The 25,867-nt window shown below is 43.7% G+C and overlaps 2 protein-coding genes across 2 annotated transcripts in view; both read left to right on the forward strand.

Moving 5' to 3' along the window:
• The window catches only part of ATP8B1 (ATPase phospholipid transporting 8B1), a 58,042-nt gene extending 55,881 nt beyond the window's left edge, over positions 1-2,161 (forward strand). Inside the window, exon 27 of the mRNA XM_032214032.1 lies at positions 596-2,161. Coding sequence (XP_032069923.1) covers positions 596-826 — 231 coding nt within the window. The 3' untranslated portion in view covers positions 827-2,161. The remainder of the gene's footprint in view (positions 1-595) is intronic.
• Positions 2,162-7,134: 4,973 nt separating this feature from the next.
• NARS1 (asparaginyl-tRNA synthetase 1) overlaps positions 7,135-25,867 on the forward strand; it is a 32,970-nt gene continuing 14,237 nt past the window's right edge. Inside the window, exons 1-9 of the mRNA XM_032214069.1 lie at positions 7,135-7,324; positions 10,094-10,176; positions 10,725-10,790; positions 14,232-14,324; positions 15,650-15,739; positions 19,289-19,367; positions 20,703-20,773; positions 22,932-23,018; positions 25,634-25,855. Of these exons, the coding sequence (XP_032069960.1) occupies positions 7,282-7,324; positions 10,094-10,176; positions 10,725-10,790; positions 14,232-14,324; positions 15,650-15,739; positions 19,289-19,367; positions 20,703-20,773; positions 22,932-23,018; positions 25,634-25,855 (834 nt within the window). The 5' untranslated portion in view covers positions 7,135-7,281. The remainder of the gene's footprint in view (positions 7,325-10,093; positions 10,177-10,724; positions 10,791-14,231; positions 14,325-15,649; positions 15,740-19,288; positions 19,368-20,702; positions 20,774-22,931; positions 23,019-25,633; positions 25,856-25,867) is intronic.

Below are 25,867 nucleotides of genomic sequence, written 5' to 3' on the forward strand. Positions count from 1 at the left end.
CCTTATCTGGCTTGGAGAGCTGCCAGGCTGATATCTGCAGAACTTGGCAAGGAGTCTCAGAGAGTCACGATCTGGCCTTACTCCCAAGTTGACCCCTATTCTTTAGTTGTTCCTTTCGTCTACTAACTCTGCGCATGCGCATACTGGGAACAGGCTCCAGCTGTTCCTCTGCCTCACTGCTCTGTAGGTATCTGATCACTGCCAGACAGCTTCGGCCCCATCTCTGCCTCCTACACAGAGCCCTCGTCTGAGTCTTCCCCAGCTTCCAGGACTGGCCCATGCTCCTCCCCATCCTTCTCACTGTCTGACTCTGTTGCCAGCTCTGCTGGCCGCTGGTGGGCCACAACACTAGGAATGTGGGAACTTCCACACCCAAGTTTGATTGAGCATTTGTTGTATTGTCTATACCTGAAAATTTATGGTGCCAACAATCAGTCACAGAAAGAGATCTTTAAAAATTAATAAATTCTTCTTTAAAAAAATTACTGTAAGTGCTCCAAAAATCCTAGGAGGCTTAGAAGTTAAATCTTATATAATAGATGCTACTAAGCCTTCTTCTGCCTCTTAATCTGTTCTACAATTGTCTCCTTTAAAGATTCGGAAGAATCGCCAAAAGTACAAGGCCGAAGAGGTGAAGTGGAAGCGAAGGCAGAGTGTTATCCGTCGCGGGGTAACTGGTCGTCGTTCTGCGTATGCTTTCTCCCATCAGCGAGGTTACGCTGACCTCATCGCTTCTGGGCGGATCATGCGGCGAAGGCGAGCCTCCCTAACAGCAGTTTTGGGCAGCAATTTGGCTGAAATTAGACGAGCTGAAGAAAACAGTTGATGACTTCCCCAATCCCACAGAAAGGAGAGGAATGATAGCACCAAAAGTTTATTTTTCTTACCAAGGACGAAGGCTTCATTTCTTTTTTGAAAAAATGTGTGCAGGATTATGAAGGGAGTCTTAATTATTTTTCTTTTTCAATTGCTTTGTTTGGGACTAAAATTGGACAGGCCGAATGGCTGAGTATTTTTAATTCTCCGTCCTTGCATAAACATTGCTTTTATTTGGAACTGAAGGATATCCTTATGCCTTGGACATCAAGACCAACAATTTTAAGGTGTTTTTAAACAGGTTTTTTTTTTAAAGAAAAACAATTCCCACAGAGGTTTTACGCCTCAGCACCAAAGATGAACCACTCCACGACAACATAATTCCGAGTGCCATTTCTTTCCATTAATTTATTCTACCATCATATCATTCTTCTTTGGCAGCCTAAGAATGATGTTTCTCCAACTAGCTGTGCATTTTTATATTGTAAGCACTTAGAGCATAATGCACTATCCAACGAAGTTGTACTGGTTGATCGGAGCTGCATGCTCTTAGTAATGTTCAGACATTTGGGGAGAGAAAGCTCAGCAGCGTTCAAGTTTGTAATTCAAGATGTCTTCACCAGAGGTTCCTTCAGGAAAACAATAGTGTGTTATATATTTTCAGGAAAACGATAACTTGTTATATATTTTCACTTTGGGCATTGTGGGGGTCTCCCCTCTCTAAACGTGTAGCAGCTTTGTAGCAGCAAGAGTTAATGTGCCTTTTCACCTTTACTCCAAATCTTACTGTGTTATTTGTATTGGTTTGAGAAATGGGAAAGACAGAGGTAATCAGTGAAGGGTTTCCTCTTGGATATGTTGGTTGATTTCATCCTTGGCTTGTTCTTGGTCAAGGGAAATGGCCGTGTAGTCACTAAACAACTGGAGGCAATTTTTATATAGCACTAACTTCTATGTTGGAATGATTTGTATGAAGGAGGAATATCTGAGCAGCATCATGCTTGAAGATGACAACGCCAATTTCACCATGCTTATGTGACAAAAGAGATGTGTGAAGGTTTATCCCACACCAAAAATTGCTCCCGTGCTATAGACCTGTGAGATCTATGAAAGAAAGAGCATAATGCACTATTCATCAAAAGTTATACTGGTCGATCAGGGCTGCGTGCTTTTAATCATGTTCAGATATTTGGGCACAGAAAGTTCATGTTCGTAATCAAATGCGTCTTCACCAGAGGGAGTCATACATCTTGTTTATGGGAATGAGAAGCACCGTTTGAAGCACTAGCTGAAGCAAGAGAATAATTTGCATTTATGATGAATCTATAACATGATGTTTTTAATAATAAAAAAGAGGACAATGTTCTTTTTAAAAATGTATTCATCTACACATTTCAATGTGTTGGGACTTAAAAATGGTTTACATTTCAATACTCTCAGCGTTCACCAAATGACCCTGTTTCAATATTCACGACTATTCCTCACATTTGTGTAGGTGGCTGAATGGATCTCTAAGGAACATGGATTTGGTACATTCCTTCATTATTACTATTGAATGTTGAAACGTTTACAGCTTTTGGGTAAATTATAGCAGTCATTACTTTGATTCAAAAATTGATTTTTCTATTCAGAAATGAGGACGAGGTTAGTCTTTATCTTTCAGACTTCTAATCTAAGTGCAATATTTGCAACTTTTAATACATTGATTGTACACTTGTATCTCAATTATAAAATGTAAATATTTTATTTCTTAAAGCATTGCGTGTACATATATATAAGTAAAGTGCCTTTTAATGTTTTTATCTGGAGTGAAAAAAAGTATTTTCATTGCTTTGAATGTTTTTATTAAAGTGTCCTCGGTATTGTTAAGTGTGCACACATGTAACATTTGCTGAATCTTATAAAATTGGGGACGGTAAAAGAGGAATCATCCATATCCCCTGTTCTCTTGGTTCAACTGGAAGAGGAAGAAAATTATCTTCCAGTTGAACCAGCAATCAAGAAAATTCTCATACGCGCAAATGGCTATCCAATCTCTTTTTTAAAACTTTCATGGTGGAGTACCCACAACTTCTGGAGGGAAGCCATTGCACTGATTAATTGTTCTCACTATTAGGGAAATTCTTCTTAATTCTAGGTTAGATCTATCTTTGATAATTGCCATCCCTTACTTGTCTTGCCTCAGGTGCTTTGGAGAATAGGCTGATGACCTGAACAACTTGCCTCCAGAAGTTGTGAATGCTCCAACACTGGAAGCTTTTAAGAAGATGTTGGATAACCATTTGTCTGAAATGGTATAGAGTTTCCTGTCTAGGCAGGGGGTTGGACTAGAAGATCTCCAAGGTCCCTTCCAACTATTCTATTCTATTCTATTCCTCTGTGACAGCCTCTCAAAAGTTGGAAAACTACTATCATGCCACCCTAGTCCTCCTATTTTTTAGACTAGTTCCTGCAACCGTTCACTGTATATTTTAGGTTATGATGTGGTATATTACAAAACTGAATACTAAATTTTCTCCAATGAGGTTTATCACACATATTTGATAATCAGAACAAAACAAAGTAAATGTATCATTCCTCCTGTTAGTAGCCAAATTAATTATTGCTATAAAACACGAGAATATCTAAATATCTCAGTGGAATGAAGGTAAAATAAGATATGTTCCATAGGGTGTTTTTTTTAAAATCCACTGCTTGACAATTGGCAGAATGATGGGATTTTATTCTTTATCCAAGACAAAAACATTCTTGCAATTGTAATAAGACATTATGGTAAAGTTAAAACAACATGCCATTTTTAAATTTAAGAAATGTAATTTTTTTCCCCCAAACATCCCTCGATGTAACTTGTTGGCTTGATCCGTTCTTGTGACCATCTCAACAAATTGATGGCAAAGGTTAAGACACCCCCACCCCCACCGCTGCTGCCTAATTTCCACACTGTGGGCACACTTAAAACTATGAAACGTGTTGCCAATCTGGCCCCTTTAAAGAGCCAACAAATCCAGATTCGTGGAGGATGTGACTACTAGTAAGGATAGCTGTATATTATCCCTTGGATTCTGGTTTGTACAATTAGCTGGGAAGCAAAACGAGGCAGTGGTGCAGCCCTCAAATCCGGGTTTGTGCGTGTCCCTTATGATGCCAGGTCTCTACTATATGATACATGTAGAAAACCCAATAGGGGCTCTCTTGACCTGGTTCCCAGTTTGGGCTGCACTGATTCTCACGACCATGGGAAGGTTCTGCATCTCGGAGATACCACCCAGGCCTGTCCAGATTCCTTCAGTTTTCCATCTGTTTGGTTTAAACTCCTAAAAGCCGTGGTGGCTTAGAGGTTAGAATGCAGTATTGCAAGCTAATTCTGCTGACTGCCAATAGTTTGATTCTCACTGGCTCCAGGTTAACTCAGCCTTCCATCCTTCCGAGGTGGATAAAATGAGGACCCTGATTGTTTGGGGGCAATATGCTGACTCTGTAAACCTCTGTTGGAAGAAATGTCCTTCTGGGTTCAACTCCAAGTGGGGAAAAAGACACTGGAGACATGGAGGCAGCTTGGAAAGATGGTTGAATGGTGGACAGGACCACATGGCTTCAGTCCTGAACAGAAAAGGTGATCACATGCTTCAATGTTGAGTAAAGAAGAGGAGAAGAGGGGGAAGGACTGGAAGTTCCTGGCTTTATACGCTCTGTTCAGCCGCACCTCTGTTTCCTGTTCCGGTGTAGGAAATGTATTCTGATTGGTTGTCAGACTCCCGTGGGGCCAAGTTTGAGTTTCCAGATGCCATGTGGTGAGTTTCTGTGGAAGGCTAATATTATCATGCCTTAATCCCATCACCCTGGAGTTGAAGGGGAGAACTCTTTATTATGTAGAATAGACAGGCTTGGGCATTTTAATGAGCTATTAAGGAAAGTGGGGGCTATTAAGAGTGAGTCTGTTTCCTGCCTAAAAACATGTTTCTCCATTTCTGATCCAGGGAAATATAATATTCTGCCTTTTCAATATTTCCCAGGATATTTCAGTTTTCTAGCAGAGGGATGGGTTTTAAGTTCCTACACCTCTTAGGGCCGTAAAGCACAATGAAATGTATATAATAGCAATAGCAATAGCAGTTAGACTTATATACCGCTTCATAGGGCTTTCAGCCCTCTCTAAGCGGTTTACAGAGTCAGCATATCGCCTCCAACAACAATCTGGGTCCTCATTTCACCCACCTCGGAAGGATGGAAGGCTGAGTCAACCTTGAGCCGGTGAGATTAGAACCGCTGAACTGCAGATAAGAGTCAGCTGAAGTGGCCTGCAGTACTGCACCCTAACCACTCCGCCACCTCGGGTCATATAAGTCTAGGTGCTTTCGCTATTGCTGTCCCACAGGTGCTTTTTCAGGAGGCAACTGGACAAGAGGTTTTTTTTTTCTTTCAAAGATGTTTTGCTTCTCATCCAAGAAGCTTCTTCAGCTCTGACAGGATGGTGGGGAATGGAAGGCTTTATATTCCTTGCAGAGAGCTGGTGATTTGCATCCTTTTAGAGGGTTGTTGAAGCACTTGGAGGTTTATCTGTGTGCCCGGAGTCACTTGAGTGGTGCTCCTGGTTCCTGTAGTCTCCAGTTTTTCCTCTGGAAATCCATTCCTACTCCCACACCATTCAAAGGGTGCTCATCCCAAATTGTATGGCTAAAAGTCTATGGAGATTCTCAGTCATCCAGGTCATGGTTGTCCCAAAGGTGCTTCTTTCAGGAGGCAAATGGACCTTCTTGTTTTTTCTTTGAAGATGTTTCTCATCCAAGAAGCTTCTTCAGCAGGATAGAGATAGAATTCTTTATTGGCCAAGTGAGAATAGGAATAGGAATGGAATGGAATAGAATAGAATTCTTTATTGGCCAAGTTTAATTGGACACACAAGGAATTTGTCTTTGGTGCATATGCTCTCAGTGTACATAAGGAGAATAAAATACATTCATCAAGAATAAAAAAGATACAACACTTAGTGATAGTCAAGGTTACTAATCAGCTATCAAATCATACTAGGAAACAAATAAAACAATATAAATTGTAAAGATACAAGCAACATGGTTATAGTCATAAGTGGGAAGAGATCGATACTAGGAAGGAAGAGAAGAATAATAGTCATACAGTCTTAGTAAATAATTTGACATTGTTGTGGTAATGATTTGATTTGATTTATTTGGCTTGTATGCCGCCCTATTCCCGGAAGACTCAGGGCGGCTAACAATAAGAAAGGGGAGGGGGTACAAAAATAAAAAATAGAAAACAGCAATTTAAAATACAACAACAGTCGAACCTCGGATGGGGCTGGATAATTCAACAGCCCCAGGCCTGCTGGAACAGCCAGGTCTTAGTTGCTTTGCGAAAGGCCGGAAGGGTGTTAAGGGTCCGGATCTCAATGGGGAGATCGTTCCAGAGGGTCGGAGCAGCCACAGAGAAGGCCCTCCCCCGGGGAGTCGCCAGCCGACATTGGCCGGCGGATGGAATTCGGAGGAGGCCTAGTCTGTGGGATCTAATAGGTCTTTGGGAGGTGACTGGCAGGAGGCGGTCTCTCAAGTACCCAGGTCCGATACCATGTAGGGCTTTAAAAGTAACGACTAGCACCTTGAAGCGTGTCCAGAGACCAATGGGCAGCCAGTGCAGCTCGCGGAGGATAGGTGTAACGTGGGTGTGCCGAGGTGCACCCACAATCGCTTGCGCGGCTGCATTCTGGACAAGCTGAAGTCTTCGAACACTCTTTATTAGTAATGAAGAGTGTTGTTTAGCAGATGGCATTTTGGAAAAAGCTGTCCTTGTGTCTAGTTATTTTTTTTTTTTATTTCGTGAAGTACATATTAGATAACATATATAAGTCTAAACATGATTTTGAATACATAAAATGGATACGAATAAATGTGGACATTAGGACAGGAACGATAGGCATCTTGGTGCACTTATGCACATCCCTTACAAACCTCTTAGGAATGGGGTGAAGTCAACAGTAGACAGTTTAAGGTTAAAGTTTGGGGGATATGGGGAAGAAACCACAGAATCAGGTAGTGCATTCCAGGCCTTGACCACTCCAGTTGTTCTGGTGTGCAGGATTTATATTCCTTGTATACAGCTGGTCATTTGCATCCTTTTAGAGGGTCGTTGACTGAGAATCTCTACAGACTTATCGCTTACTGCTAGTCAACACCCCCCCCCCCCACCTCCTCCACGGGAGCAACCTGCAAGCAGGGGCCGCAGAAGGCGCAATCTCGGCGAAGGCAGCCGGCTCCTGGGCCCAGCCTCCCTTCTGACGACGCTTCCTTTTTCCCAATGAGCGCCGGGGGCTGGCTTTGCGGCAGGACTGTCTACGGCAGCCTGATGCAATCGGCTTGCCAGTCGCCGTCAGAACCGCAGAGCTGAGCCGGGAACGAGCTGCCGGGTCAGCCGCGCCCAGCTTTCAGAGAGGAACCTTTCCCACCCAAAGCCACCATGTCGGAGATCATCCTGGAGAAAACGGACAGGCTGAGCCTGGGTGAGTTTGCAAGGAGGCGGCCGAAGAGGAAGAGGCCTGGCCGCCCCCTCGATACTTTAGGGCACCCGGAACCGAGCCAGGAGCGAAAGGCAAGGAGGGGAGAACCGGGAAGCGAAAGGAAAAGCTGGCCCGGGGATCGGGGTAGCCTTCCCGCCCCCGGACTCTTTGGGAATACAAGTCCCAGCGTTTCCAGCCAGCGTTCTCAGCCAGCCCGGGCCTCCGGGCAGCAGCTTGCAAAAAGCCGCCGCAGCCTCGTGGCGTGTTGGAAAAGGACACCGCGGGACACGATCGCGCCCCACGGCCGCTTCTTTTCCACGCGTTTTCGCCGGGGATAAACGCGGAAGGAGCGGGAGGCCTCCGTGGTTGCCACCTTGGTCCGCCCTCTTGCCCTCCCCCCGCTCTGGATTTCTTGATGGGAGAAAAATGGGGCATTGCATAGGGCGATTCGAGGAGAAATGTGGGGTGGGGGCGCGACTGGTTTGCCGTCTTTTCGCTTCTGGTTTCCCCAATTCGGGAAGCAGCGCAAAACAGGCCATTCATTCATTCGTTCATTCATTTATTCATTAGCTTTGTATTCCGTCTTCGGTAGAATTTCATAGATTCCCTATCATGGACTGGTCAAACCCATTTGCTTCCCAAAGGAAAGAAAACGACTTTTAATTTCTTGATTGTGGGAAAGGAAACTGAATCTGGAACCCATCTTGGCTGAGATAGGCTGGTGCTTTAGCAATACGTTTCCTTATTACCTGGTTCCTTGTGTTGATGATGGGTCATTGCTTTGGTAGACAAAATGGAAGGATCTTAGAAGTCATTTAGTCCAAATCCCCTTCTGGGTGCAGGTCCTCTACAGCATTTCTGGCTGTGGCTGAAGACTTTCAGTGAAGGACAATTGGCTGATGCAATCGTTAAATAGAAAGTTTCTCCTGGCTGCTTTCCCTACATTATTGGCCCTCCCTCTTCTCCCCCTATTACGTGACATTTGAAGACAACTCTCATATCTCTCTTCAGTTATCTCTTCTCTAGGCCAGATGATGATGATGAGGCTTCAGCACTGACAGCTGTCTGCAAGGAGTATAAATCCTTCCATTCCCCACTATTCAGTCAGAGCTGAAGAAGCTTCTTGGATGAGAAGTGAAACATCTTCAAAGAAAAAGCAAGGAAGTCCAGTTGCCTCCTGAAAAAGCACTTTGGGGACAACCTTGCGTGACTGAGAATCATCGCTACAGATGTTCGGTCCTTGGCAATTCTATGGGACAGGTCTCTAGGCCAAATATACCCAGATCTATTGACTATTTCTCAAAGGGCTTGAACAAAAGTTACTACTACTAGGGTTTGAGGGCTTTTACTGCACCCCATCTTGGTAATCCTTCTTAGATCTTGCTTCAGTTTGTCACTGTCCTTTTAAATGGCGGTGCCCCAAACTGGATAGTGTTTTTAAAGCACTTAAGAGGAATGTCCATGGAAGAAGATCAAGAGATCTTGATCTCATAGAACAGTGATGGTGAACCTTCACCATGCACTCATCTGGGCCATGACCAAGAAGGGTTCACCCACAAAACCGCGCCCGACTAAACCGCGCCCGACTAAACCGCGTCGCTGACGTCATCAACAGGGCGACAACAGCGTGGAGACAGAAGCACGCTGTAAACCCTAAACTTAAAATTAACACCTAAACCTAACCCCCCTAAACCTAATCCTAAACCTAACCCTAAACCTAATCCTAACCCTTAACCTAACCCTTACCTTAAATTGAATCGGCTTGCTTTCAAAGCGCTATTTAAAGCGCCCTTCTTTCTCCGCGCTGGCTGTTGTCGCCCTGTTGATGACATCAGCAACGCGGTTTAATTGGGCGCGGTTTAGTCGAGCGCGGTTTTGACGGGTCACGACCAAGAAGAGCTGCCTAGGAGGCATGCACGCACCAGAAAATGTACTTCCAGGTTCCAGCATGCGCATGTGCATCGTCCAGCAAGTCTTCGGGTTACTGCCTTGCATGCACACATGTCAAATAGCTGGCTGGCACACATAATCATGCCGGAAAATGGAAGACCAACTCTTCCGGTTTCCGGCACTGCCCCCCACACAAAGGCCAGCTGATCATCGCATGCACGGCAGAAACCTGGAACAGGAACAGGCGACACCACGAGTGCCAGGCAACATGACTTCGCGTGCCACTTTGAGTATGCGTGCCATAGGTTTGCCATCACGGTCATCGAAGACATTCTGACTCTCCGCAAAGAAAAAGGTTTTATAGTGCAGGGAATTATATTCCGGTTGCAGTTAGGAAAAGCAAGATGAGCAATTTGTCATTGGAATAAGCTGCCCAGTGAATTTGTGAAGTCCACTTGGTAGGAAGGTTTTGAATAGTGGCTGGACAGCTCTCCCCAGAGATGTCTTAAAGTGGATTCCCGCACTTAGGAGATTTTGGACCTGATGGCCTTCATGGATCCTTTCATTTTCTGAAGGTAACAAAGCTTTGAATCCATTGGGGTCAGATAGGCAGACTATTTAAGCCAGAACCTTCTCCCCCGAAATGCTGCTGGATCTTACAATAACCCATTGAAAAGGCCTGCTGATACTATAGATGATAAAGTTGAATTCCTTGATCTGGAGAGGTTTAGTAGATTGCTTGTTGCTTTGGCACACCTGAAATCCGTAAGATCAAATGAAGTCGTGCAAGTCGTGCAGGGGCTCAGCAATGTTGTCAAGGTGTATATGTGTACGTGTGTGTACTTTGTGCTTAGCCAAGATTAATTTTGTTTGTATCCGCAGGAGAGGTTTATGTATCTGATCGAGAAGGATGTGACAGCACTGGTGATGGGACACAGGAGAAACCTTTCAAAACAGCTTTGCAGGTAACTTTTGAGTATTTTTGAAGCATATAGGTCCATGATGGCGAACCTGTGGCACACGGGGCCATTTCTGAGGGCACGCAAGGCATTGCCCTGTCAGCTCCACCGCAGGTGCCAGCTGATTTTCAGCCTCCGGAGGGCAAAAAACCACCCAATGCGCAAACCGGAAGTTCAGGAACTAACTTCTGGTTTGCACATTGGGCTGTTTTTCGCCCTCCGGAGACTTCAGTGAGGCCTATGTGCATGTGCCGTGTGTGTGTGTGTGTGTGCATGCATGTACGGGTGGGCCATTGTGTTATGGGAATGGGTACACGGGTGTGTGACTCCCCATGCTTTTGGCACACCTCGACCAAAAAGAGTAGCCATCACTGATTTAGGTAATTTTTTAGGTACCAATTATTCATCTTTTAATCCAGAATTTAGGATTTTTTTTAAAGTTACTAAAATGAAATACATTATATCTGTTAACCAGGAAAATGGTTAATACTTTAGAAATATGCGCCTTTAAAAATTGTCCATTAATTTATTGTCTTTTTTTTATTACTTCAAAGGCTTTTATGTCTACTGGAAAGGAGCCATTTCCTACTATCTATGTGGACTCACAAAAAGAAAACCAGGTTGGTTAATCAACTCATTATCATTTCCTGACGCACCAAAAAATACTGGTGTGCAGTTCAGAAATTAGTGAGGATAAATATATATATCACTAGTTTCCAAAATTCCCCAGATGTACTGTATTTTTAGGAGAATAAGACACATCTTTTCTCCTCAAAAAACAGGCTGAAAATGTGGGTGCATCTTATACAGTGAATACAGTGTTTTTGGCCCCCCGACACCCCCCCCCTTCACCAAAATTGTTGTGCATAGCTTTTAGGAGGTTTTCAGAGTGCTCCTGGGGGCTGGGGAGAGCAGAAATGAGCGAAAAACAGACCATTTTTTGCTCAATTTTGCCCACCCCCAGCCCCCAGGAACACTTTACAAGCCTCCTAAAGGCTATGCGTGTCCTTTTTTTGAAAAAAAATTGGTCCTGTTTTCATGAAAAACAGGCATTTTTGGGAGGTCTGTAGAGTGCAAAAACCTTTTTTTTAAAAATTCACCTCTTCAAAATCTTGGTGCGTCTTATACACCGGTATGTTTTATAACTCTGAAAAATACGGTAATTGTGATCTCACTGCAACCATGAAATTAAAAAAAAAACCTCTTGCTCTTGGATGAAAAGCTATGGCAAACCTAGGCAGCACAGTAAAAAGCACAGATATCACCCTGGGAGTCCCTTGGACTTCAAGATCAAATCAGTCGATACTAAAGAAAGTCAATCCTGATTGTTCTTTGGAAAGACAGATATATGTAGGTAGTCCTCAACTTACAACCACAATTGAACCCAAGATTGCTAAGTGAGAAATTTGTTAAGTGAGTTTTGTCCCATTTTATAACTTTTCCTGCCACAGTTAAGTGAATCACTACAGTGGTTAAATTTAGTAACACAGTTGATGAGTGAATCTGGCTTCTCCATTGACTTTGTTTGTCAGAAAGTCGCAAAGGGGATCACATGACCCTGGGACATTGCAACTGTCATAAATATGAAGCAGTTGCCAAGCATCTGAATGTAAATCCCATGACCATGATGGTCATAAGTTTTTTCAGTGACGTTGTAATTTTGAACAGTCACTAAGCAAACTGTTGTAAGTCGACGACTACCTGTGCTGAAGCTCAAATACTTTGGTCACCAAAGGAGAAGAGAGGACTCATTGGAAAAGACCCTGATGTTGAGAAAGACTGAAGTCAAAAGGAAAAATAAAGGGCAAAGGATGAAACAGTTACCACATTTTTCAGACTAATAAGACACACTTTTTTGTCTCCAAAAAGGGGGTGAAAATGTCTGGGTCTTATAGACCAAATATTGCCAAAGTCCCACCCATACGCCAACCATTTTCTGGCCTCCATATGCCCCATTTTGGGCCTATTTTTGGCCTTTATCAGCCTGTTTTTGAGGTTTTTTTTCCAGCCTGTTTTCGAGGCTTTGTTTGGCCTGTTTTTGAGGCTTTTTGGCCCATTTTTGAGGCTTTTTTTGGCCCATTTTCAAGACTTTTTGGACCTTTTTTTAGGGTTTTCTTGGCCCACTTTGAGGCTTTTCTTGGCCCATTTTTTTGAAAAAATGGGCCAAAAAAGCCCTTAAAAATGGGCCAAAAAAGCCTTAAAAAGGGCCGAAAAAACCCTCGAAAATGGGTAGAAAAAAGTCTGGAAAAGGGCAGAAAAAAGCCCCCACCCCAAAGGGCAGAAAATGGGGCGCACGGAGGACAAAACCCTTTTTTGTTGTTTTCCTCTTCTAAATGTAGGTGGGTCTTATAGTCAGGTGCGTCTTATAATCTGAAAAATTCAGTAAATAGTGCCATCAGTGCAATAAAGATGAATTTCAGCTAACTCCAGTAGACAGTGAAGGATAGGGGAGCCCGGGGTGCTATGGACCATAAGGTCAACACGACTTAGCAACTGAATAGCAACAGCAAAATTTCTGAAATTCACCAGATATAATTGTGATCTCAGCTTAGATGGTTTTATGATTGGGTTCTTAAATGAACTCATGAAAAAAACTATTTTGATTATTAAAACTGAGTCTTACTACATCATGTTGAAGTGTGGAATGTGGCTATTATTGTTTTCTTGGGATAGGCAGGGGGGAATATATTTTCCTCTCTCTCTTGCAGTCTTCATTTTCTTATCTCTTCCCAAAGTTTTCCCCTGTTCTACTGAGCGTGCAGCTCATTAGCATTTCATTTTTAAGAGGGTCTGGGTTTGCAATCCTTCGTACGCTTGTAAATAATTAGATGCCACCAATAACCAAACTTTGGAAGTTGCACTGTGTCTTATATGCAAATGAGGAATGCATTCCTGGAGTGCAATCCTGATCCATTTTGACTTAGCTCCAGTTCTGCAAAACCATAACCGGAAAAGTTTGGCCTCTTCCAAGTTTCAGCCAAAAGAAAATTGAGTTGTTCGAGGAGGGCAAGTCTTGTCCTCATTGTTAATTAACATTTATTTTAGGAGTTTGCCCATAGCCAGGAATTTGGAATGATGATGGCTGTCTTCACGATGATGACTAGTTTACCTTTGATACTTCTCGGTTCATTAGTGACTATACAAGCCAGTATTTCTCATCCTTGGCAATTTAAAAATATATGGACTTCAACTCCCAGAATTCTCCAGCCAGCCATGTTCTTGGGAATTGAAGTTTCAAGTTGCCACGGTTGAGAAACATGAATAGAATAGAGAACAACACTTAGTGATTGTTATAGGATACTAAAAAAGCAATCAATAAAAATCATACTAGGAAACTAAATAAAACAAAATAAATCATAAGGGTATTAGCAACACAGTTATAGCATAAGTAGAAAAGGAAATAGGTAATAAGAAAGATGAGAAGAATAACAGTAGTACAGTTTTAGTAAATAGTTTAACAGTGTTGTGGGAATTAGTTGTTTAGCAGAGTGATTGCATTTGTGGAAAAGCTGTCCTTGTGTCTAGTTGTTCTGGTGTGCAGTGCTCTATAGCGTCATTTTGAGGGTAGAAGTTGAAACAATTTATGTCCAGAATGTGAGGGGTCTGTAGATATTTTGACAGCCCTCTTTTTGACTCGTGCAGTGTACAGGTCCTCAATGGAAGGCAAGTTGGTAGCAAGTGTTTTTTCTGCAGTTCTAATTATCCATCGAAGTCTGTGTCTGTCTTGTTTGGCTGCAAAGCCAAACCAGACAGTTATAGAGGTGCAGATGACAGACTCAATTCCTCCAAGGAATTATTATAATTCCTTATTATAATATGCATCATTCCTAATAATTCATCTAAGTAATTATAAGGAATGATACATATTGTCTTGGCAGCAAATAAGAAGGAATTGTGGCTGAATCAATGTTCATATTCTGGTTTTAGCTGATACCAGCTTTTGCGACGTAACAGCCAAGAGATTCCTTGTCAAAGTTAGAAATGGGATGGTGGCTTAAGATTTGTCTTGTCTGGCTCAAAAATCAGTCATGTGATTCTAATTTCTCTCTTAATCTACCTAGAGATGGGAAACTATCTCCAAGAGCCAACTCAAGAATGTGAAAAAGCTGTGGCAGAGAGAGCAGCAGAAGACTGAAGCCAGAGAAAAGAAAGAGGTAAGTTGGCAACTATCTTCTACAATGCTCAAGAATGAAAGTTTTCTAGATGTTCTTTTAATTTGTTCTTTGGAGAGAAGAGAGAGAGATTTAAATAAATTTGAACCTTCCGTGGCATCAAGTAATGTGGGAGTGAACCATTGTAGATTAGTATCCAAATTCCCAGATTTTCATATCACCTTACACTACAGGAGTTCTTGCAAAGCATCAGCTGGGTTGAAGCATTGCCTTAAGCCAGGGGTCTCCAAAGCTGGCAACTTTGTGGACTTTAACTCCCAGAATTCCCTAGCCAGCATGGCTGGCTGAGGAATTCTGGGAGTTGAAGTCCACAAGTCTTAAAGTTGCCAAGTTTAGAAATCTCTGATCTTGGCAGTTGTTTTCACTGAATGTATTGTGTGAACCTTATCAAGCCCAGATAAGCAAACCATGATCTAATATGAAAGGGGAACCCAGTCATCTCCTGATCCTTGCATAAACTAGCATTCCAGACCAGTAGACCTGAATCCAAGTGGATTCCAGACCAGTGGATCTGAATAATATATAAGTCCTTCTGGAGTGTCATCACCATTCAGATTGTTAGCCCAGTTTATCTTCTTATCTTGAACCTTCGCATGTATCTTCAAAAGCTCTTGGCAGATATCTCAGAGTTCTGGAGTGTAACCATACAAAAGGAAGCAATTGTCAAGAATCACCATGGTGTAATAAATAGTTAAAATTGGGCCATTCAGCGTCAGGTTTAAATAATCACTTATTCATTAAACTTGCAGGGAAATATTTGGCAAGTTGTCACAACTTGTTCGAGCATAAAATGAAGCAATAATGTGATTTGTTTTGGCTCACAGTAAGGTGCAAACCATCCATTATGGGTTATAATAAATGTGAGAACCAACTTGCTATGGCTAAGTTACATTTCATGCTAAGCATTCTTAAGAAGTCCGCAAAGGGGGCGTGCATAAGCGCACCGGTGTGCCCACCATCCCTGTCTTACTGTCCCCATTTATTTGTATTTTTCCTTTGTTCATGTTTATGTTCATATCTATTCTTGTTATCTTGTATATGTTTGACAAATAAATAAATAAGCTATACTTCCCACACTTGACACTGTCAGCTCCCAGAATTCTCTGGTGAGCGTGACTATCAGAGAATCCTGGGAATTGAAGTCCAGAATTTGAATGGTACACATAAGGCCTACTTTGTTTGAGTAAAGTTACATTGGCTTCGTTCTCCCATTAGGATAAGCTACATATTATAGATGCTACCCCCCCCCTCCCCCCCGGTCTTTTAGGTCAACTTTTTTTAATCAGATCCCCAAACCTAATCTATAGGCAGAAGATTTGTTGCGACGTGAGAAGAACTTGGAGGAAGCAAAGAAAATTATCATTAAGAAAGACCACAGCCTCCCGGAGCCCAAATGTGTGAGTAACATCCTCAGAAAAACAATGCACATTGTGAACTTGCAACATGTTGGGGGAAATGATATGTGACATATGTGGAAATTGGCTTGATCCCAGAAGGGTAAGCAACATGGTATCTGCATGCCCCGGTCTGTCTTCATGTTCTTCCCTATCACGCTAGACACTCATTTATACTTTAAATCTTCCTTCCTTCCTTCCTTCCTTCCTTCCTTCCTTCCTTCCTTCCTTCCTTCCTTCCTTCCTTCCTTCCTCCCTCCTTCCTTCCCTCCCTTCCCTTCCCTCCCTTCCCTTCCCTTCCTTCCCTCCCTTCCTTCCTTCCTTCCTTTCCTTCCTTCCTTCCTTCCCTTCCCTCCCTTCCCTTCTTTCCTTCCTCCCCTTCCTTCCTCCCTCCCTCTCTTCCCTTCACTTCCCCTTCCTTCCTTCCTTCCTTCCTTCCTTCCTTCCTTCCTTCCTTCCTTCCTTCCAGAAACTGCCTCTCTGGTTAACCCTTATTACATTGTAACAGCTAAGGCGAAGCGCCCATCGACCTGAGTGATGTTGAGTTGGCCATGCCCACCCAGTCACATGACCACCGAGCCCCACCTACCCAGATGCTCATTAGGGCAGAGAATCGGTTGTTAAATTATTTGAATCCCACCACTGGGGAAAGTAAATAGCCTTCCAGATCAAAGTGCCCACCATAGGGATGACATTTAAAAAGTCAATTGCAATTGAAGCTTCATCCTTTTTAAATGCAGCCACCATCTTGTGCCTCTCTCTTTTTTTTACTCTTCCCCACATGGATGTCCTTGTTGACAGATTCTGAGCTGGCATGCGGGCAATTACTCAGTACGGATTAAAATCTACATTGTGTCTATGCCTTGGAAATGACATGATCTAACTTTGATGGCATGGCTGGATGATCGGGAGGGATCTTGTGTACATTTACTCAGAATACTGTAATTGGGAGGCAGTATCAAATTCCTGTTTTGTGCAGTATTAGCTGCATCTTCCTGCCACAGAAGCTGCCAAACTGATCTTGCGGAAGATTTAAGAAAATCCATTTACTAGTTTAGCCATTTTTTCCTCTGTAACTGGAGTAAAGTGTGTGTGTGTTTGTTTGTGTATAGGGGGTGGCAACAGTTTTTTTTATGAAGACCAATGATAGAGCAGTGATAGCTAACCTTTTCTGGACTAAGTGCCCAAAGTGCACGGACCCCCAAAATACAATACAGCCCCCCCATGTGTGTGCCCCATTTGCGACCACCCCACACCCACCCCAAACCCCCTGCACGTGCCTGCGCCCCCCGCGCGCATGCCCTCCCCCCAGCGCATGCATGGCAGAAATCCGAAAACCAGCTGGAGGCACACATGCATAGTCAGTGGCGCTGAACAGGGGCGATGGCTCACATATCATCAGAGAAGGTGCTGCGTGCCACCTCTGGCACATGTGCCATAGGTTCTCCTTCGCGGTAATAGAGTGATAAATATATAAAATAATAGATTGATGGTTTGGTAGTATCCAGCTTTTCCCCCCCTGATGATTCTCTGTAACCAAGTGGGAGGGATACGCACACGTATGCGCTCTACATGGGGCTGCCCTTGAAAAGTGTTCGGAGACTACAGTTGGTCCAGAATGCAGCCGCACGAGCGATATCGGGTGTACCTAGGTACACCCATGTTACACCTATCCTCCGCGAGCTGCACTGGCTTCCTATTGGTCTCCGAACGCGCTTCAAGGCGCTAGTTATTACTTTTAAAGCCCTACATGGCTTAGGATCTGGATATCTGAGAGACCGCCTCCTGCCACATACCTCCCAACGACCAATTAGATCTCACAGGTTGGGCCTTCTCCGGGTGCCGTCGACCGGACAATGCCGGCTGGCGGCTCCTCAGGGGAGGGCCTTCTCTGTAGCTGCTCCGGCCCTGTGGAACAATCTACCCATAGAGAGCAGGACCCTTCCCACTCTCTTGGCCTTCCGAAAAGCCACTAAAACCTGGCTGTTCCGGCAGGCCTGGGGCTGTTGAACAAGGTCCAGCCCCATTTAAATGGAATGTATGGTGTGCTGTTTTTTAAATTATATCTCATGTTATTTTTTTAATTCTTATTTTTTATCTTATTGTAAGCCGCCCAGAGTCCTATGGGATTGGGCGGCATACAAATTTATTAAATTGAATTGAATTGTGTATCAGAAGATGTTCCAGTTCAACATCTTCATCATCATCTTTTAACAACCCCATAATCCCTTGCGGGGCGGAGTTGGGGCAACTGAATGGAGATAGCAGAGTGTTGTAATGGCCAGATGCCCTTCTTGTTGCCAATGCGGAGTTTTGTTCAGCAGACATATTCTCGTTGCGCCCAGAGAGAGAAATATCTGCCTCTTATCTAGGATTGAACTCACAGCCTCCTGATTGTGAGGCGGGAGCTCCACCTCTAGGCCAGTGTTTTTCAACCACTGTGCCGCGGCACACTAGTGTGCCGTGATATAGTGTAAGGTGTGCCGTGGGAAAAACACTTTATATATAGTCAATATAGGCACAGAGTTAATTTTTTTTAACATTTTCTAATGGTGGTGTGCCTCGTGATTTTTTTCATGAAAAAAGTGTGCCTTTGCACAAAAAAGGTTGAAAAACACTGCTCTAGGCCACCGCACCCACCACTCCAGAAGATGTTCCAGTTGTACTGTAGAAATTCCTGATGCCTATCAGATGCGCAGGAAAGCCCATATCTCTATTAATGATAAAGAAGACAGTTGAGGGTCATGTTCACATCCCCCTAACTATTGTGCACCTTTCTGAACTTTTTGTCACTTTGATTTTTCTCTGTGATTTCATGGAGGCCTAAACCCCAAATGGATTTCCATACCAATGGGATTTTTGCACACATGTCGCTAATGGCTGTTATTGTGCCTGCCTGTGTAGTTAGCCTGTGTAATTAATGAGAAAAATCAGCCGATTCTTGTTTAGGGCGGTTCCACCACAAAACCGCGGTAGACAAAAGCGCGCTCGACGAAAGCGCGTACGTGACGTCATCACAGCGCGATGAAAACATCGCACTGTGAGCGGTAAATTTAAAATTAAAGCGAAAACCTTACCCTAACCCCCCCAAACCTAACCCTTATCCTAACCCTAAACCTAACCCTTAACCTAACGCTAAACCTAACGCTAACCCTTAACCTAACGCTAAACCTAACCCTAACGCTTAACGTAACCCTAAACCTAACCCTAACCCTTAACCTAACCCTAACCCTTACCTTTATGTGAATCGGCTTGCTTTAATTTAATTTTAATTTAATTTATTTTTTAATTTTTTTCATCACGCTGCTGATGACGTCAGGTACGCGCTTTCGTCGAGCGCGCTTTTGTCTACCGCGGTTTTGACGGGTCACGGTTTAGGGCAAGTAGCAGTTGAAGCATCAGCGTGCTAAGCTTTGAACAGGAGTTGTTGAATAACCTCTGGTCAGGAAAACACCAGGAGCACCAGATCCTGAATGGATTTTAAGAAGATTCTGATTTCTTCTGAATCAGCAGGTTGTCTCTTTAACTGTTAAATTACCTGTCTTTTTACAGGTGAAGATTCGTACCCTGGAAGCCTACAGAGGAGAGAGAGTAAAGGTGTTTGGTTGGGTCCATCGGTTGCGTAGGCAGGGTGAGTACCATCTAGCCCAGTGGAAGGGTTCTTCCAGAACATGGGTGTCAAACTGGTGCCTGCTGGGCTGGATGCGTCATGTGCTGGCCATACCCACCCCAGCTCCGCGAATGGGAAAAACGCTGCGTGACGGCAACATGATGCGGCAAGTTTGACACCCATGTTCCAGAAGAGGTTTTGATGCTTGCAAGCATCACAGACTCTCAAATAGGAAAGTGATGTTGGCTTGCCCCGTTAGCTTTCCTATGGGCTGCAGATGTGATGGAATATAAATTGGAGATAATAAAGGTAAAGGGTCCCCTCGTACATATGTGCTGGTCGTTCCTGACTAAGGGGCGGTGCTCATCTCCGTTTCAAAGCCGAAGAGCCAGCGCTGTCCAAAGACGTCTCGGTGGTCATGTGGCTGGAATGACTAAACGCCAAAGGCGCACGGAACGCTGTTGCCTTCCCACCAAAGATGGTTCCTATTTTTCTACTTGCATTTTTTTTTACGTGCTTTCAAACTGCTAGGTTGGCAGAATTTAATTTAATTTAATTTAATTTAATTTATTAGATTTATAGGCCGCACAATCCCGGAGGACCCCAGCCGGCTGGGACAAGTAACGGGAGCTCATTCTGTTGCACAGCGCTAGGGATTCGAACCGCCAAACTGCCGATCTTTCTCATCAACAAGCTCAGCGTATTAGCCACTGAGCCACCGCATCCCCATAAATTGGAGATAGATATTAAATAGTCTACTCAGCCACATGGCAAGAAATACAACTTTTTTCAGAAAAACTAAACCTATCAGTACAATCACAAACATCTATCATGTAGTTCTCATTTACCAGTCATTTGTTCAGCAACCACTTGAAGTTATGATGGCACTGGAACTGGGGACTTTGACGTTCCGTCCGTTGTAGTGTCCCCACAATCATATAATTGTGATTAGGGCAAGTGGCAATTGGCACACGTTTATGACGGATGCACACCCCATGGTCACATGATCACCGTTTGTGACCTTCACAGCTAGCTTCCAACAAGCAGAGTGTCAGCGTTCCAAGTATCATGTAGAATTAAATCAGAGTCCAAGGCAAAACGATCCTTAAAGTTCCAATTCAATTCCTTTTTAAAAAATGGTAATGTGTTTGCCACCCATTAAAGCTTTTTACCCCCTAGACTAGTTGTTAGGATGCCAGCAGATTTTCTTTCAGCTTCTGCCAAAAGTATTTATCTACTTCTGAAGGCTTTCAGTAGAACGAGTTTTGAAATGATGGGTGGGAATGGAAAGAGTTTTTCACTAACGCAGAAATTAAACGATTATACCATTTATATTCTTTCTCTTGTTATATGTAGGGAAAAACCTGATGTTTATTGTCTTAAGAGATGGCACAGGCTTCCTTCAGTGCGTCTTGTCGGATGAACTGGTAAGTTCTCTTTTCAGCCCCTTTTTGAAGTGCGGCAAAATGTTCATACTTCTGTTAATTTTATTCTAGCAGTCCTAAAATCAATTGAAAGTCAAACACGTGGTGAAAGAAAGGTGGAAAAGTTTTCTGAAGGCGGAGTTGTCTTTTCAGGTCCCTGCTAAAAGAGCTGTGAAAAACCTCCAGGGTTATAGGGAGGATATCACGAAACAGCATGGTTGAAGTGACAACATTTTATTTGCCATTGTAGGGCATAGCCCGGAGATCAGATCTAAGCTATTTGGCTTACAATCCTTATGCCACAAAGGCCAACCAGATGTTCATCATGCAGCCCAGTGGTGGGTTTCAAAATTTTTTAGAACCTCTTCTGAGGATGTGGTCTGCTTTGTGGGAGTGGCTTGCTGGCCATGTGACTGGGTGGGAGTGGCTTGCCAGCCATGTGACCGAGTGGGAGTGGCTTGGCAGTCATGTGACTAGGTGGGCGTGGCCAAATTGTAAAATGTGGTGAAACTCACTTAACAACGCTCTTGCTTAGCAACCAAAATGTTGGCTCAGAAACTCTGGCATTTGAAGCATGCAAGTCTTAAAGCTGTCAAGTTACAAGACCCTTGACTCTAGAAAGAGTGCAGAGAAGAGCACGAAAGATGATTAGGGGACTGGAGACGAAAACATATGAAAAACGGTTGCAGGAACTGGGTATGTCTAGTTTAATGAACCTTAGGCCAAGGGTGTCAAACTCAATTTCATTGAGGGCCACATCAGGACTGTGGTTGATCTTGGGGGGCCAGGCGTGAATGGCCGACTGGGTGGGTGTGACCAGATTGACTCCACTCACTGCGTGTGGCTGACTGGGTAGGTGTGGCTAGATTGAAGCCACTCTGCATTGGGTAGATCGGGTCAAAGCAACACCAGTGGACCGGCCTAAGCAACGCGGGGTGGCCCCTTACGTTTTCCAGGATGGCCCTGTGGGCCAATTCCAACCACTGTTCTGACCTAGGCTTCCCCAAAAAGCACAAGGCAGAGTTCTGGTCCCAAGAAAACCCCTTTTATTAAATGAATGTGAATTCCTCACATTCAGCAAGGCCTGGCAAACAGTCTTTCAAAGGAATATTTATGACTACAGACCTTATCTATCTTGGAAAGCTGCCATGTAAATATTTTCCAAATGAGGCATTGTGCAAAGAAAGACTGGGCACAGAGTCTCTGAGATTCACGGACAGATCTTCATACCATTGAAACGAATCTAACGACCAAACGAATGAATTGTTTCCTGCAAAACCCCACTCCTGTTTCACTCCTCTTTTATTTCCTATGGGAGGGGCCAATCACCTTCCACCTGTGACTTTACTACCAAGTCTACCCTGATTTCTGAGTTGTTCTTTTCTTCTGGCAGCTCTGCGCATGCGCACACTGGGAACAGGCTCTAGCTGTTCCTCTATCTCACTGCTGTCTAGCTCCATAGGCACCCGATCACTGCCAGATGGCCTCGGCCCCATCTCTGCCTCCAATGCAGAGTCCTCATCCGAGCCTTCCCCAGCCTCCAGGACCAGCCCGCGCTCCTCCCCAACCTCCTCACAGTCCGACTCTGCTGCTAGCTCTGCTGGCCTCTGGCGGGCCACAACAAACACATGCTCGGCCTTGTGTTTGACACTCCTGCCTTAGGCCAGTCACTTTCTATCAGCCTTAGGAAGAAACAATGTCAAACAACTTCCGAAAACGTTGCCAAGAAAACTGAGAGGACTTGTCTTAGCAATTGCCAGGAGTCAAGGCTGACTTGAAGGCACAAAGCTATTATTTTTTAAATCTCTGGTGACAGAGACTCAGTGGTGGGTTCCGGGAGGTACGGCCCAGTAGGGCCGTATTGGTGGTTACAGAGAGCAGCGGTCACCATACCGGTACGATAGCTCGTTTGGCCCACCCACCTGCCCGCGTTCCTTACCTGTTTTTTAAACAAATGGGCCAATTGAGCATGCCTGTACAGCATGCAACACCTGCGCGACCTCCGCTGAGCAGCTGGGTGTCGCAGGGCGGTGACATGCGCATGCATGCTCATCGTGTGTGCCCACCTAGGACGCTTGGCCCCCTGCACAGTGTACTGGTTGCGAGTCGATTTGGAACCCACCACTGCAGAGACTGAATGTTCTTTTATTTCTCCCCATAGTGTCAATGTTACAATGGTGTAGTCCTTTCAACTGAGAGCAGTGTTGCTGTATACGGCACCCTCAGTCTGGTTCCTGATGGCAAGCAGGTAAGTGCATGTTATTTTTACATTTTTAAGGACTTTTATGTTTGCTCAAAAGTTGCCCGCCATGCTTCTTTACTTCTTTATTCTGTATTCAATCAGTGAACAATAGAAATGTGCAGACTAGTGTGTAAGGTTCAGAAATTGAGGACTTTATATTTTCTGGCAGGTTGGCCTTTTGAGTGGAATTTTTTTAATGCCCAGGAAATATTCACTTTTGGAATTTTCTCTCGCTGATGGAATGACTTACTGTATTTTTCGCAGTATAAGACGCACCTTTTTCCATCAAAAAATAGTGTGAAAATCTGGGTGCATCTTATACACTGAGCCTCCAGAAACCCCACCCACTTTGAAAAAATGGCTGTGCATAGCCTTTAGGAGGCTTCCAGAGTGCTCCTGGGGGCCGGGGAGGGCAAAAATGAGCAAAAAAACGGACCGTTTTTAGCTCCCCCCGCCCCAAGCCACAGGAGCATTCTATAAGCCTCCTAAAGGCTATGCATGCCCTTTTTTGGAAAAAAAAAATTGGCCCGTTTTCATGGAAAAGGGGCCCATTTTTGCTTGTTTTTGTCCCCAGCCCCCAGGAGCACTCTACAAGCCTGCTAAAGGCTATTCGTGCCCCCCCCCTTTTTTTATGAAAAAGGGCTGTTTTTGAGAGGTCTGCAGGATGCAAAAACTTTTTTAAAAATTGCCTCTTCAAAATCTTGGTGCGCCTTATACTCCAAAAAAATATGGTAAGTCAAAATAAACCAAGCCGTGTTACAGCTTAACTCAAACCCTGATCTAGTGGGAAGGGGCTGTTTTAACTTTGAGTAAAAGTCAGTTTTAACTTATTAATGGTCTGGCTTATGTGACTGGCTCTCATTTTTTTTTCTTGACAAAGAGTTTATTCAGCTTTTGTTGAGCTGGTTTGATTTTCTGTTTACAGTTTTTCCCTTTAAAGTTACATTGATTGTACGTGTAAAAATTTAAACTGTCTGTGAAATCCACTGAAGGGAGAGATCAGTGACCGTCTCCTTTGGTTCAATGAAAAACAGCTAGTCCTTGACTTGTGACCAAAATTTTTGTTGCTAAGTGAAACATTTGTTAATTGAGTTTTGCCCATTTTACGACTTTTCTTGCCTCTGTTGTTAAGTGAATCATTGCAATTGTTAAGTTAATAACATGGTTGCTAAGTGAACCTGGCTTCTGCATTGATTTTGCTTGTCAGAAGCTCCCAACGTGGGATCCCATGACCCAGGGACACTGCAACCGTCATAAATATGAGTCAGCTGGCAAGCATCTGAATTTTGATCATATGACCATGGGGCAACTGTCATAAGTGTGCAAAAGATCACAAGTCTTCAGTGCTGTTGTAACTTTGAATGGTCACTGAATGAACTGTTGTATGTCGAGGACTACTGTAATTTTCAGAGTATAAGACGCATCTAGCTTTTGGGGAGGAAAACAAGAGAAAAAAAAATCTGCCTCTGCCTCCCAGCAATTTGCCTCCTTGCAGCAAATAGCAAACAGTACAGAAGATATACACTGTGGTGTTACATTTCAGACTATACTTGCACAGATGCCGTTGAAATTGATGTGGCTTTCTGGAAGTATACCTTATTCTCTGCTATTTAAAAGAAGATACAGTAGCACTGGGCCTCTTCAGATCAAGTATTTATTTTAAAAAAGCTTCTTCATTTTGTTAAGTTGTCTAGAACAATAATAAAGCAGTCTTTAAAAAATAAGTCTAATAATTTGAACATCCTATAAGCATTTATAGTTATTGACTTGCCTCCTTGCAGCAAACAGCAAACAGCCAGTTACAGTTTCAGCACAGCCTGAGTTGCACAAGAAAATAAAAATCTCCCTCTGCCTCCCAGCAATTTGCCTCCTTGCAACAAACAGCAAACAGTACAGACAATATAGACTGTTTGTAGTGTTACATTTCAGACTATACTTGCACAGATCCTGTTGAAATTGATGTAGCTTTCTGGAAGTATAGTTATTCTCTGCTATTTAAAAGGAGATACAATAGCACTGGGCCTCTTCAGATCAAGCATTTAATTTAAAAAAGCTTCTTCATTTTGTTAAGTTGTCTAGAACAATAATAAAGCAGTCTTTAAAAAACAAGTCCAATAATTTGAACATTCTACAGGCATGTATAGTTATTGACTTACCTCCTTGCGGCAAACAGCCAGTTTTCAGTTTAGCCTGATTAGAAGGGGGAAAAAATCTGCCTCTGCCTCCCAACAATTTGCCTTCTTGTAGCAAACAGCAAGTTTCAATTTCCATTTCAATTTAAGCAGGGGCTCCTGATCATCAGCTTTCAGGCTGTAGGGATTGCCATAGCCTATTACCGCCTGCACAAGCCCCATTTTCTCCGTTTGCTGCAAGGAGGTAAATTGCTGGGAGGCAGAGGCCAAAGAGTGGAGACCGGTGGGTGGGTGGAGCTACATTTGTTGTATAAGATGCACCCAAATTTTCACCCTCTTTTAGGGGGGGGAAGGTGCGTCTTATACTCCGTAAAATACAGTACCTTTAATTGATACCACGCCTTTCTAATAGCAGTGAGTTTCAGATAGTGCTAAGTGAGGGCTATTGTGGTGGCGACTTCTGTCTCTAAAAATCTGAAACTCCCACAGGCTCCAGGAGGTCACGAGCTGAGTTGTGACTACTGGGAACTCATTGGTCTGGCTCCAGCCGGAGGAGCCGATAACCTGGTCAATGAAGAGTCAGATGTGGATGTGCAGCTCAACAACCGGCACATGATGATCCGAGGGGAAACCTTGAGCAGAATCTTAAAGGTGCGCTCCACCGTCATCCAGTGCTTCCGAGACCACTTCTTTGACCGCGGATATTATGAAGTAAGTATCTGT

Source organism: Thamnophis elegans, chromosome 3 (assembly GCF_009769535.1).
Source record: "Thamnophis elegans isolate rThaEle1 chromosome 3, rThaEle1.pri, whole genome shotgun sequence".
Taxonomy (NCBI): Eukaryota; Metazoa; Chordata; class Lepidosauria; order Squamata; family Colubridae; genus Thamnophis; species Thamnophis elegans.